The sequence below is a fragment of the Carassius auratus genome, chromosome 43 (genome assembly GCF_003368295.1).
Source record: "Carassius auratus strain Wakin chromosome 43, ASM336829v1, whole genome shotgun sequence".
Taxonomy (NCBI): domain Eukaryota; kingdom Metazoa; phylum Chordata; class Actinopteri; order Cypriniformes; family Cyprinidae; genus Carassius; species Carassius auratus.
In genome coordinates this window covers 11105769-11119261 of record NC_039285.1, presented here as the reverse complement: position 1 = coordinate 11119261, position 13493 = coordinate 11105769, and the positions used below count along the sequence as shown (strand labels likewise).

Genomic DNA, 13493 nt, shown 5'->3' with positions numbered 1-13493 from the left:
ATGTCGAACGACATATGGGGTCCTATGGAAAACGCCACAACCTGAACATCGTCACAACCCTGTGGCGCTGCAATTGTCAACAAGCCCTGGCGTGCCACAAAAGCTACGCTTAAGGTCATAACCTTCCCAAAGCCCCAGCGCAAATTCACTGACCTTGGTACCGAAGGGGCCAAAGGGTGAGTACATCGCTGCTGGAGAAGGCCACGCTGCTGTTCGGCCCACATAAAGTTAATGGAAGGGATTTCAACCTTCAGAGAAAGATTGCTTCAAATCTTCCCTATTTATTCTTTCAGCTTGGCAAGACAAAGGGGAAGCGAGCCTTAGAAAAAGGTCGCTACGGAGACCACATCCTACCCGTAGGGAGGTGACATGTGGAGATACGTGGAGAGACATGTACTTCAATATGTATTACTGCCCCCCAGGGGGCAGTACTACATATAGAAGGGGTCTCTGAGGCAGGTCCTAGAGTAGGGATGGAACGGCTGCCAGAAGAGACTGACAGAGACTGTTAAGGGAAGACACGGGTTTGCCAAGAGGGAAACCTTACCGTGGAAGAATACACATACACATATGTGATTACCCGTAGGGAACCAAGCCATATGAACACCTAGCCCAGGCGAGTTAAGACATGCAACGTGATCGTAGACCGCCCTGTCGGTTGATGTACGAAACGGCCGCAGTGTTGTCCGTGCGGACCAACACGTGCTTGTCCAGCAACAGCGGACGAAACTGTTGTAAGGCAAGATGCACTGCCAGCAACTCCAGACAACTGATGTGCCAATGCAGTCTTGGTCCTGTCCAGAACCCTGAAGCTGCCTGCCCATTGCATGTCGCGCCCCAGCCCGAGTCGGAGGCATCTGTTGTGACAACAACAGGGCGCCCTCAGTGAGCTTCGTGAAGACATGGGGGGACAGAGAGAGCCCGAAGGGGAGGACCTTGTACTGCCATGCCTGACCCTCGAATGCAAACCGCAGAGCGGTCTGTGGCGAGGGAGGATCGAGACATGAAAGTATGCGTCTTTCATGTCGATCGCTGCAAACCAGTCCTGGGGCTGAAAGCATTTGAGAATGTGTTTCTGCGTCAGCATCTTGAACGGGAGCTTAAGCAGGGCCCGATTCAAGACTCGCAGATCCAGGATAGGCCGAAGGCCACCGCTTTTCTTGGGTTCGATGAAGTAAGGGCTGTAAAACCCCATCGTCATCTCGGCTGGAGGGACCGGCTCTATTGCATCCTTCGCCAGCAGGACAGCAATCTCCTCACGAACCATCCATGAACGCGCCTTCAGCATGCTGAATGCCCAGACATGGAAGACAACGAACATGGCCGTTGTCATAGAACAGGAAACGAACACATCCAGAAGGATGCGGATGAGACGGCGTCTTTAAAAAGACGCAAATCGTCCGCGATTTGCTCTTTTAGGAAATCTGCTCTCTTAGTTGAAGCGCCCAGGAGAATCGCTGAAAGGGACACCACTGTTTGCACCGTACCGCCAACCAGAACAGCTTCCCGACACAGCCGATGAATGGCTTTGTGGAGTATAACAGCTTTCATACAACCACTCGGCTCCGAAGCAAAAATCTAATGAGTGGATGCACCTGTCGCCCTATTTATACCCGTTGGAACGGGGAGTGGCTCAGGTATGTTAAATCCACTAGCCAATTTTCATTGGCGTTTTCTCTTAAACTCAGAGATGATTGGCCTCCCAAGTGAGACCCCATATGTCGTTCGACATAACTCGTAATGACCGAAAGATAGGGAACTGGTGCTGCATGGTTAAAATTATTTTTGAAGTAAGTTTATCGTTTTTGGTCAGTATTAAGTATGTGTGAATTTTAAGTCTGGAAGAGGTCATCACTACGCAAAACACCATCAATGGCACATACTGTATATGCCTTTCAAGAAGCTGTAATACTGCTAATTTGTCTCTTAACTTGAAAAGTAGATGTTCCTTACTCATGTCATGAATTTCTTGAAATTGACTAATGATTGTTTGAATTACAGATGATGGAAGTAGACGTTTAGATTGCAATTTAAGATACAATAAAGCAAGATGTCTCAAAAACAGTGCTTCATCAACACTTTCTGCACTTTCATCTTGTTCCATACTTGGAGCCTCATCTTGTTCCATTGTTACATTGGAAACATGTACGTGTACTTGCATGTGTCTCACAAACGCACAGATAGTAATGTTTGAGTGCATACAAAGTTTGCAAGAATACATGTAGTTAAACTTACCTAATCTTAGCGTTGTTTGCCATGTTGAAAATACAAAATTTAAATTTAAATTTATGCATTTAGCAGACGCTTTTATCCAAAGCGACTTACATTGCATTCAGGCTAACAATGTTCTCCTATCATGTGTTCCCTGAAATATAAATAAAATAATAAAATAAAATACAAACACCATTATATACAGTGAATGATTCCTGTATAAGATAAACAGAATAAAACTATTTATTTCGGGTTATTACCTGTTTGCAGTAAAAAAATATCTGCCACCGCCTTGCATTTCAGTAACGACCTCTGCGACTTTTTGAATATAACTCTTGCATACGTTAGGCCTACATGTAAATCTAGATAAAATACGAGTACCACCATTAAATCAAATTTTTGTTTTTCTTTTTTTTGCGTTTATTATATTGCATGGTGTGACTTTAGTGAATAACATTTACATGCATGAATGCAAGGCCGGCCCTGACAAATTTGCTGCCCTAGGCAAGATTTTACCTGGCGCCCCATGCATCACAGCCCATTTCACCCTGTCATTGTGTTCATGATTTAGCATATATATATATATATATATATATATATATATATATATATATATATATATATATATATATATATATATACACACACACACACACACACATTACAGCAGAACTGTTTCCAACACATAATAAATCATATTAGAATGATTTCTAAAGGATCATGTGATAGACTGGTTTTCACATGTGACACTGAAGAATGGAGTAATGATGCTGAAAATTCAGCTTTGCATCACAAAAATAAATTTAAAGTATAATAAATTGAAAAAAAAAAAAATGTTTAAATTGGAATAATATATCACAAGATTACATTTTTTCTGTATTTTTGATCAAATAAATGCAGGCTTGATGAGCAGAAGAAACTTCTTTCAAAAACATTAAAAATAGTAATGTTTCCAAACTTTTGGCCTGTACTGTATCCCCCCAAAACTGAACAATTGTAGAGTAAATCATTAATAAAAAAGTGATAATAAAAAAATGCGTCTTAAAACTGACATGATTGTACAAAATCACATTCTGGGGACTCGGAATACTTCTAACATTAAGTTTAAGGTAAAAATAACTGCCATGAAATTATAGTATCTTACTCCTATGCAATAAATTGTTCTTTCACTACATCTCTTTACCTCTGTCTTTATCCTCTTCTCTACTTTTTGGCACTGTATCTTTCGCAGACTATGCTAATTTAGAATGTGTCATGTAAATTCGGCCTTCCGTCACAATCAGGAAACTTTCACCGTGTCCAGAACGTTTCTTCTCCGTTTCTACGAGCTGTGTGTTAACAAAAGCAGTGCAGTCCACATTGGATGCGGCGTCGGGCACGCTACACAACAAATTACCAACAACTGATCGTGCGCGCGCTCTGTTTCTGACGCACTTCAAGCACTCGATGGGCGGGGGAAGATTGAAGAGCCAGAATTTTTTTTTTTTTTTTTTTTTTTTTTGCTTTATTTGGTAGTATTTCGAATTAATGGTTTTTAAATAGTAGCCTATTATTTAAAAAAATATATGTAAAAAAAAAAAAAAAAATTCCCCTATGGATGAGTGGCGCCCTTATTTGCCTATACGGCCTATGCTGCGGGCTGGCCCTGCATGAATGTGGTATCTAAAATTAGCATCATGAATCAGAAATAATATATATAATACAAAGTACTCTTTTTAACCAAGCAAAGTATTCGCTGTAATAATCGAAGGTTGGAGAAAGCTAACTACCGAATAACAGACCCATTAAGAACTGCCTGCAAAAAGCAATTCACATCAATTAGCACAATTACAAATACCTCTTAAAAGACGTGATTTTACAAGTTGGGGGAAACATAGTGAAGTAACAACAAAAAGACAAACTTACCTTGAACCGTGTCCTTTTAATACAACAGAGGTGAAGGCAAGAGGCGAGTTGTGCAGTGATCTTGTTTACCGCTAACGGGTTTACAGTTACATGCTGCAAATTTACTGCAAGTGATTAATCTATGGGCCTTTGTCTGTTAATTTACAGGATTAAACTGTCTATTGAAATAACAGTATTTTACTGTTGGATTTTTTTTGTTGTTGTTTTTTGTTTTTTACAGTGTATATTTGTTAGCTAATTATGATCCTTTAAAGTCAACATGGAATGTGGTTCATAACCTCTTTTTCTTACTAAAAATGTGAAGGGATTTTTGCATCTCAGGAATTGTGAAAAGTGGGTGTTACATACTAGAATGTAGCCAGATGGAAAGTGAGAAAAAGAATAAATTGTGTGCTCCTAATCTTTTTATTTCAAGTCATTATGATGACATCAGTAAAAATAAAGTGATTTCCTTAGATGAAGGGCAGATCAAGTTATTGAAACATTGCTGCATCATGTCACAAATCAATTTCTCTTTCAGGTCAGAGGTGGTGCGAATGCTTGAATGTTGGAAATAGAGTGGGATGACCAGTTTAGTGTCTGAGATTTGTTGTGCCAATCCGTGCTCTATCCATAACGGACAGAATTGCCAATTGTAATTGGTTCTGTTGTCTAGTCGCTTTACACCACTCACGTCCGGTGTAAACATGGGTTAAAATGAGCAATCATGTCAGTTAAAAACACAGAATGTTTGCTTACTTTGCTACAGATTCATTTTTAAACAAGACCATATAATACAAGTTTTTCAGAACTAGAGACTAGAGTGGATCCAATAGTAATGTCGCAACACATAAGTGTGAGTAAACATGTTACCACTGTTGCATTTTCTGTTACAGACTGTTTGATATATACTTAGTATTAGGGTGACCATATGCGCCGTTCATACGGGACACGTCCCAGCCAGGATTTTAATGTTGCCTAAAATATCCAGGTTTTGGCTATTTGCACTGTGCAGGTTGATTGTTGTTTAACATTCATGAGAGCTAGAGCAGAGCAGACGGCTCCTTATGCTTTCGAATCGCTTTCACGTGTTTGTTCGTTCGTTTGACTTGGAGCATTGTGGCGCACTTTGTTTTTGTTTTTTTTTATTTGTGCGCAGCGACGCTTCAAGTCAATCGAACAAACAAACACGTGCGCATATTTGCATCGATTTGATCATTCCCTTGAGATTTCACCTTCTCACATGCATGGATGTTTTAGGCATGTTTTAGCAGTTCAAATCTGCATGTAAGGAAGTTGAAATGGTAAGTAAGGTATGTAAAACCAGTGTTGCAGAAAAGATATGCTACGCTGCTGCTACTGTGGCAGAACTAGTACTGAGACTTGCTATTACCAATACATCCACAACATGCTTCTGTGAACATGTTAGAAATATTGCTGCTGCACATATAACATACATTATTAACCCCATAGAATATGTGGAGAGTTTCTGAAGCAAGCTGCACTACTACAGCAAGCTCTAGTCATATATTTTAATGTTGAGCAGCGAGCTCATTGGCTGCCAATACAAGAGAGAACCAATGTCAGATTGAGTTAGACTTAAATGTCAGAACTCATAGCTTGCTATCATTTTTGTCCACAGGAGACTAGTAACTACTTGTCATAATGAATCATCTCTTTGTTCCTCAGATTTTTGCCATCACGACAAAGGGAGCCAGTGAGTCTCTCAACACCATTATAAGAGTTTTTGGATTTGTATTATTTTTACATATGCATTTTTATCATAAATCTACATTAACATTAAATTAACAAAATGATTTGGTAAAAGGATCATTTGAGTGATATGTCTTTATAATGTCAGCAGCAATGCAGGTTTCAGTGGAGAGATGGAAGGCAGCCAACATCTGCACTGTTGTGGAAATGTGTCTTACAAGATCTCGGAAAGTTCCTGCTGCAATGGTAGGATATACACTTGAAGCTGTTAGTTTGTGGTTGCTGAGTCACTGAAAGTAGAGGATATGATTCACCGCAAGTTTAGGACTTACGCAATGATTGAACACATATTTCATTGTGTTGCAGGAAATGTTACTCTGGGATTAAGCCAGCTGGTGGCTGACTGCTGTGATTCTGTAGCTTACAATCCCCTTAATGAGATTTGCTGTGGTGGCAGGATTCTGACTCGAAACAGCACTCATGCAAAATGCTGTGGCAAAGGTAGCTGATGTACTTCATGCAGCTTTACAGCCACATTGTTCAGATTTGACACATTTTTGCATGCAAAATTTTGATTTGAGATTTATTGATCTTTATACTATTAGATCAAGGATGACTTCTTTTATGATGAGTTTTCTCTTTCACTTATTTACAGTCATGTACCTGACAACGACTCATTTGTGTTGTGATGACATAATACTTGAATTGAAGGAAAATCATTCTTGTTGTGGCAATAAAACGTTTGACATGACAACTCACTACTGCTACACTGACCTTACACTAGAAATAAAGCCTTATAATGAAACTTGCTGTCCAAAAGTAACAGGTGTGTGTATACAGCTCTTACATTGATTACTAGATAAATAATTAAATAAATGTGGTGCAAGTGACTAAAAAGTGGAACAAAGACATATTTTACTCTGTAATATATTCATGTGTTTTTAGTTAAACAGTAATTTATTTGCCATTTGTTTTAGTAGGTTATAATGTGGATCTTATTCTCACAGATTCAGATTCAGAATACCCGCAAGGCTCTTGTCCCACCTGGTGAGTCACACACACACCTAATGCTTGCTATACCTCCAAGGTACAGACAACATAAGTAAACACTTTATCTATTCTCCGCTTTTCTTTAATGCAAAAGTATCAGAATATTGAAAATGTGTCCCCTCTTTTGTGATTGAATGAATAAGCAACCCAAAGTTTACACTGATTAACAGTGGAAATCGAATACTGTGTCACTACACGGTATGGGAAAAAAAGTATTTTTTCTCAGATACTGAAGCCCTTAATAATACAGTATAAATCCATAGCCATTGGTTCATGTGTGAGAATTAAAAACAAACCGATGGCAAGTGAGCAGAGCTCCACAAGCCCAAATCCATGAAGCCCACCAGAACCTGCCAATATGGTTGCAGCCATCTGGCTCTATAAGGGGAAAGTCTCTGCTTCATGACCGGATGACCTCTGCCTCAGGGGAATGGGCCACGAGGCTGCAACAAGACAGCTCTGAGAGCCAATGTTGGTGCATCCATAGTGGGTTAACCGGAGTTAGGAGAACCTTATGTCCTTGCTCCCTGATTCACCTAATAACCTAAGGGGTATCAGGGCAATCGGGAGAAAAGCATAATGGAGGAGGTTGGGCCAGTCATTTTTTAAGAAAATAAATTGGGCAATGAGATTTGTCTTCTCAGGTGAAGAGGTCGACCTCTGCTTTCTCAAAGATCTACCAAATTCTTTAAACTGTTTGCAGACGGAACATCCACTCTTCTTAGGAGATGTTGCTCCAGGACAGAATGCCTGCTCCTTGGTTCAAACTGCCAGGCACATGTGTTGCAAAACTGAGCAAACTGAGCTGAGCTCATTACAAGAGGCACCAGAATGATGAGGGGTCCCTTACATTTGGAAAATGAGTAGCCTCTAGCCGAGCTGGAGCACTGCTCAGAGAGTTCTTGATCCATTGCAAGGCTTGTCAGCGGTGAAGGCTTTGAGTCTTGTAGAGCAAAGATCGTGGTCGTTGCTGAAGGAGAAGAAATCTAAGGACCCTATGCCGGAATGCCCATCTATATAGCCAGATGGCCCTGCCCATATTGGTGGGATCTGGCGGGCCTCGTGGCCATAGGATTGTGCAGCTCAGCTCCGCGATTGTGAGTTTTTATTTTCACTAAACAAACCAATGGCTGTGCAGTTACACTGAATTATTTAAAAAGGCTTCAGTATCGGAAAAAAGGGGTCTTCTTAGCATAGCGTCGATACAACAAGTGTAGTATCGAAAGGGAACATGAATTAGATTAATTATCTTTGCCCGAACGGTCGGGTTTGGGCATAATTTATATCATCTTACGCGGGCTCAGGCCAGGCTCGGGCTCGCGCTCGGGTTTGCGAGGTAAACGAGCGGTCATGTGATATGTTTCCATTAGCGTGAGAAAGATGTGAAATGAATGCTGAGTAGGTGTAACGGAGGCTTGCCTCTGGCGATTAAGTTTTGGTTGCACCAGCAACTAAAGCAAACTCTGAGGTGTGGAAAAGTTTTGACCATGTTTATAATGAGAATAATGAGTGAATAATGATGCACCATCAGTGAGCGCAGGAATGCACTGAAGCCATCTACAGTGGATTCAATCATTTTCCAAAAACATGTAGGCTTAGCCTAATCGCTGTGAGTAGGTAGCTAATAAAGTTTTTTTTAAATGAAAAATAAATATTCATTGAGTCTTAAATCATTTAAGTTAAATGCATAATGTGGACAGAGTATATACGCTAATATTGGCATTATTCTTTTATTAAATGTCAGCTGCTAGTGGTGAAGCAAATCCGGAGCCTTTATCTTAATTTCGTTATTGCCAAATACCCATCTTAATTTAAAATGTATCTTAATTTGTTAAAAATGACTATTCATAAGCTAAATGAGCCTATGCCTATTTAGAGTGCCGATATGTTATGATGTCACAGAGGAATTACTTTGTTTCTTTATTCCAACTTCCAAGTGGTGTAGTCTACGTTAGTTATTAATAAATTAGGTTAAAACATGAATAAATTACTCATTTTTGACAAAGGCAAAATAGCTGTGTGCGTGTGCACATTTGAATAATGTCAGGCTGTAAACGGGTTCTGGATTTTAAAAAGCTGTCAATCAAAATGTACTTGTTGGGCTCGGGTCCTGTCGGGCCTAACTTTTAAGACCTGATTACAGCTCTAACATGAATGTCACGATCACCAGCTGAAATGCCCTTCATAGCCAACAGAGGGCAATCCATCCCCATACCATTGCCACTCGGGCATGGACTTAATTCCTCATAATCTTTTAGTCATCAGCACTCATTGTTTACACCTGTGTCTCATTACATCTGTGTCGACTGTACCACTTCAATAAATTCTCTCTCTCTCTCTCTCTCTATATATATATATATATATATATATATATATATATATATATATATATATATATATATATATATATACACATACCCTTACAGTGGAGGTCTATTTAATAAGAATAATAATAGAGATAATAATAATATAATTTTCTGTTTGTTTGATTTTATATATGACTGGAAATTTCAAGCACACTCCCCAAAGTCTCAGGTAAAGCACTTGTCATCCTTCATTGTATAATAAAATGTATCTCTTTTGATTGGACAGTGATTAGGTTAGTTTCAGTATCCTTTGATAGTCTTTTCACTTCATAACTGCATAACCTGACATTTTTCAGGTATCCAACTTAAATCGTTCTCATCATTATTGGAAATGATGGTAATAGTATGCATATTATAGTAAAAATAACACACTTTTATTCATTCTGTTCTAGAATTTATGTGTGGATCGGAACCTTACAACCCCCAGGAAACTATCTGTTGCTCAGGGAAACTGTATAAAAAGGCATCAACACTTACTAAGGTATTGCTTTTTTGACCTAAGGTTTTTCTTTGCAGGAATAGAAATTCCAATAAATTGGAGATTTCTCTGAACAGTATGACTTTCAGTAAAATGTGCTTATAAAGTTTTAAAGTTGAGATTGCAGAATACAGTATTCATAACTCTGCATACAATAACCTACTGTTTATCTGTGTCCTTCAGTGCTGTGGCAAAAATTTCTACACTCTGTTAGATGACAATGTGCTGTGCTGTAATGGAATTCTTCATCTCAATGTGCCTGAGCAGTCAGAGTGTGTTGGAGGTGTTATATATGCTCCACCAAACACTATTTGCCAAATGTTTGCTCGTCCCCGTCTTGGTGAGCACTGCTGTGGAGGAAAAACTTTTGATCCTCACACACATATTTGCTGTAACGGACACAGGTAGGCCCACACATACCAAACTTTGATATACGTGTGTGTGTGCGCACTTGAATGGAATAAATGCAAAGCACAAATCAGAGTATTGGACACCATACACAGGCCCAGATTAACATAAGGGCTAATGAACTCACGACACTTATAACATTATATTTGACCAATAAAGGCTCTTAAGCTAGCCAGATAAAAATGAATAAACAAGGTTAAATAGCTTTGATCATGTAAATTGAAATGTCTAGGTAAAACAGGTGAATACAAGTATTTCAGTATACACATCACAACTATTTATCATGCAGTTACTAACACTGTAAAGACCATAGGTTTGTAGGTGCCCATTAGGGCATATACAAATGAGAATTTAATAGTTCTAATACAGTACATGATGTTTTATTAGCAAGGTTCGGGAGGAGAGCATCAGATACTTCAGTTCCTAATCAACACTGGTGGAGCACACCAAGTTATTCAACACCATAGTATAAATACAGCTGACTTACCTCTATCTATTGACGGTTTATCAGGTTTCGTCCTCCACCACATCTCCTTACTTTGAGTTAATTTTACAGTTCAATGGGGAGGGGGGTTCTCTTGGATCGGACCATTCCCAAGCTTGGAGTGCAAATCTCCATATTCATCGGGAAGAAGGAGGCGGGAACCGGCGCACAATCAAAAACATTTTAATAATTCAAAAATAAACAAACCAGCGACTGACGCGCACAAATAAAAAGCAAACACATAAAATAATGTCCCAGGCCTGGTCCTCTCTCGTCCTTCACGGTCGTCACTCCAGTTTTATATCCTTCCATCTCCTACGTGGGACTCGATACGGGCGGTGGGGCGCAGGTGTAGCTCATCTCCAATCACTACACCTGGCCTCACTCCTCGTTCCCACGCCTCTCGGCCCCGCCCCACTCGCCACATACCCCCATCGCCCCTCGCAGGCCGGGGGGTACCCTCGAGACTGCGCTCTACTCCCCCCCCCCCTTCCCTCCGGGGGGGACCGCTCACGGGAACCTGCAGGAACCTGGGGGTAGGACAGACGAGGCGAGAGAAAAGGAGATGGAAGGAGGAGCGACAAGGACGAGAGAGGGGAGAGAGAAAAAAAAAAATTCGGGTTCCCAGACGCACTGCTGCTCGGCCCTCCACCGGCTGGGTGATCTCCTCCGCGGTGCCCGGCGGTGGCACTGGACGGCCCTCGGCGGACGGCACGACACTCCTCCGCCGCCCGGTGGACGGCGACGGCTCCTCCGATTTTGGGCAGCGGCAGGAGTCCCCCGTTCCCTGCCCCTCCGGATTCCGTCACGGAGGCGGCAGGCTCCGGCCCCCTGGCGAACGGCGCCGACTCCTCCGCTCCCTCACGGACGGCAGCCGCCCCTCCTTGTCGTGGGCGGTCGGCAGCGAGCTCGCCCGTCCCCGGCAACTCGCTCCAGCCCACCGCCTCGAGCGTCCCTGGCGGCACATACCTCGCCTGCTCGAGGGCACCGCGGATTCACCACAGCGGCGAGGGATCTTCAGCAGCGCGTCCCTCCTTCTCCCGGGCTTCGGCACCACTGTAACGATACAACCTTTGTACTCATCGGGAAGAAGGAGGCGGGAACCGGCGCACAATCAAATCAGAATTTTAATATTCAAAATAAATACAAAACGGCGCACCAGCCCCTCACGGACGACTGGTGCGCATAAATGAAAACCAAAACATAAACTAATGTCCCAGGCCTGGTCCTCTCTCGTCCTTCACGGTCGTCACTCCAGTTTTATATCCTTCCATCTCCTACGTGGGACTCGATACTAGCGGTGGGACTCAGGTGTAGCTCATCTCCAATCACTACACCTGGCCTCACTCCTCGTTCCCACGCCTCTCGGCCCCGCCCCACTCGCCACACACTTGCAGTATATTACAAATATATCTATTATTTGTTTCCATCCTTTATTTATTCATAAATTATGTATTCCATGTATTCCTAATATATGCCCCCATAACTTGTAACTTGTATTCTCTCTGTTGCCACCAGCGCCATGTTGTGGAGAAGCTGTTTTTCGTTGTGAATGCACAACTACTTTGTTTGGGCTTACTTTGTTGGGTGAATAAGTTGTATTTGCATCACTGTTCTGGAAAAAAAGAAATATGTTTGCAACACATTTTTCAGAGGATGAGGACTGTTTCATTTGAGAGTAGCCTACAACATTATGTTTTATTAATACATTTTGGGAGGAACATGGGCAGATAATCATTTTGGCCAATTCACTAGCAATAACCACACTATCCATCCAACCAACACTAGACATAACCACTATAAATAATCATACCCGCCTTACATTCGTTCTCTCTAGTTTTTCAGCATCCCTCCACCACCCCGACTCCTCACCATCGACCCATTCTGGGGGAAGTGTGCAGTGTTTGTACGGATACCAAGCAAAGAGCCCCCTCCCCGACCATAATGAATCAAACGCAAGTTTTGAGTAGTGTAGAGCAGAGCTTGTTGTTTGTCCAATCACAAATGCTGGTATTATGTTTATGTATCACGATATGCAACACAACATGTAATAACACAGTGCAAGTCATTATAATCAGTAGTTATGTCCCCACTGGATGCAACAAATGCCTTGTTTGTAATGGATTTTATTGTTTTGACGGCATGTTGTGCGGGACCCATGTCATCACAGTATGCTGAGGGGCATAACATTTCCATCAAATGCTTAAGACATTCAGCCAATCACAATGCACTGTATAGTTGGCCAATCAGAGCACACATCATCATATTCCAGCAGAAACATGAAAAATATTATAATGTGTTCTATGAGAGTGTGTCTATGATATATATATATATATATATATATATTCTGAAAATGCTTCAGGCAAAACCATTAAAAAAGAGCTAATAGTCAATATTTGGCCTGTAGTCTGATTTTATGTATGTCTCTGCCCATGCTGTCTTGGTAAACAAGGCTTTATCTTCTCTCTCTCTCTCTCTCCCTCTCTCTATTTAGCCACAACAAAATGAAAGGCAATTTCTGTTGTGGTTCAGAAGTCTATGACCACCACAACCAGTTGTTGAGATGCTGCTCAGGTCATCTCTACAAACTTACACGTTTAAGTGGGGAGTGCTGTGGAAGCCATCTGCTGGAATATAATAACAATCAAACTTGTTGTTCCTCCTCAACCAATTCTATAATTTATGACACCAAACCAAACCACCATTGCTGTGGGCATTACTACTTCAACACATCCCTGTGGAGCTGCTGTGCTGAACATCTCAAACCAACACCAAAGCCTAACAGCTCTCTTGCAGAATACAGGCTTAAACCTCTAGCAGACCTGATCCCAGATATGTGCAATAAAACAGGTGATTTCCTTAAACATTTTATTGTGGTGTAACCTAAAATTTATATTTT

At 41.3% G+C, this 13493-nt stretch overlaps 1 protein-coding gene across 4 annotated transcripts in view; it reads left to right on the top strand.

Moving 5' to 3' along the window:
* Nucleotides 1-13493, top strand: part of LOC113061693 (galaxin-like) — a 31089-nt gene that overhangs the window by 16290 nt on the left and 1306 nt on the right. Inside the window, exons 3-11 of one of the 4 annotated variants that reach the window (XM_026231035.1) lie at nucleotides 5785-5812; nucleotides 5960-6054; nucleotides 6175-6309; nucleotides 6464-6634; nucleotides 6786-6855; nucleotides 9374-9393; nucleotides 9617-9705; nucleotides 9886-10106; nucleotides 13089-13444. In XM_026231035.1, coding sequence (XP_026086820.1) covers nucleotides 5785-5812; nucleotides 5960-6054; nucleotides 6175-6309; nucleotides 6464-6634; nucleotides 6786-6855; nucleotides 9374-9393; nucleotides 9617-9705; nucleotides 9886-10106; nucleotides 13089-13444 — 1185 coding nt within the window. Of the gene's footprint in view, nucleotides 1-5784; nucleotides 5813-5956; nucleotides 6055-6174; nucleotides 6310-6463; nucleotides 6635-6785; nucleotides 6856-9373; nucleotides 9394-9616; nucleotides 9706-9885; nucleotides 10107-13088; nucleotides 13445-13493 lie in introns of all 4 variants that reach the window. The other 3 variants (XM_026231037.1, XM_026231036.1, XM_026231034.1) reach the window with 3 other exon arrangements.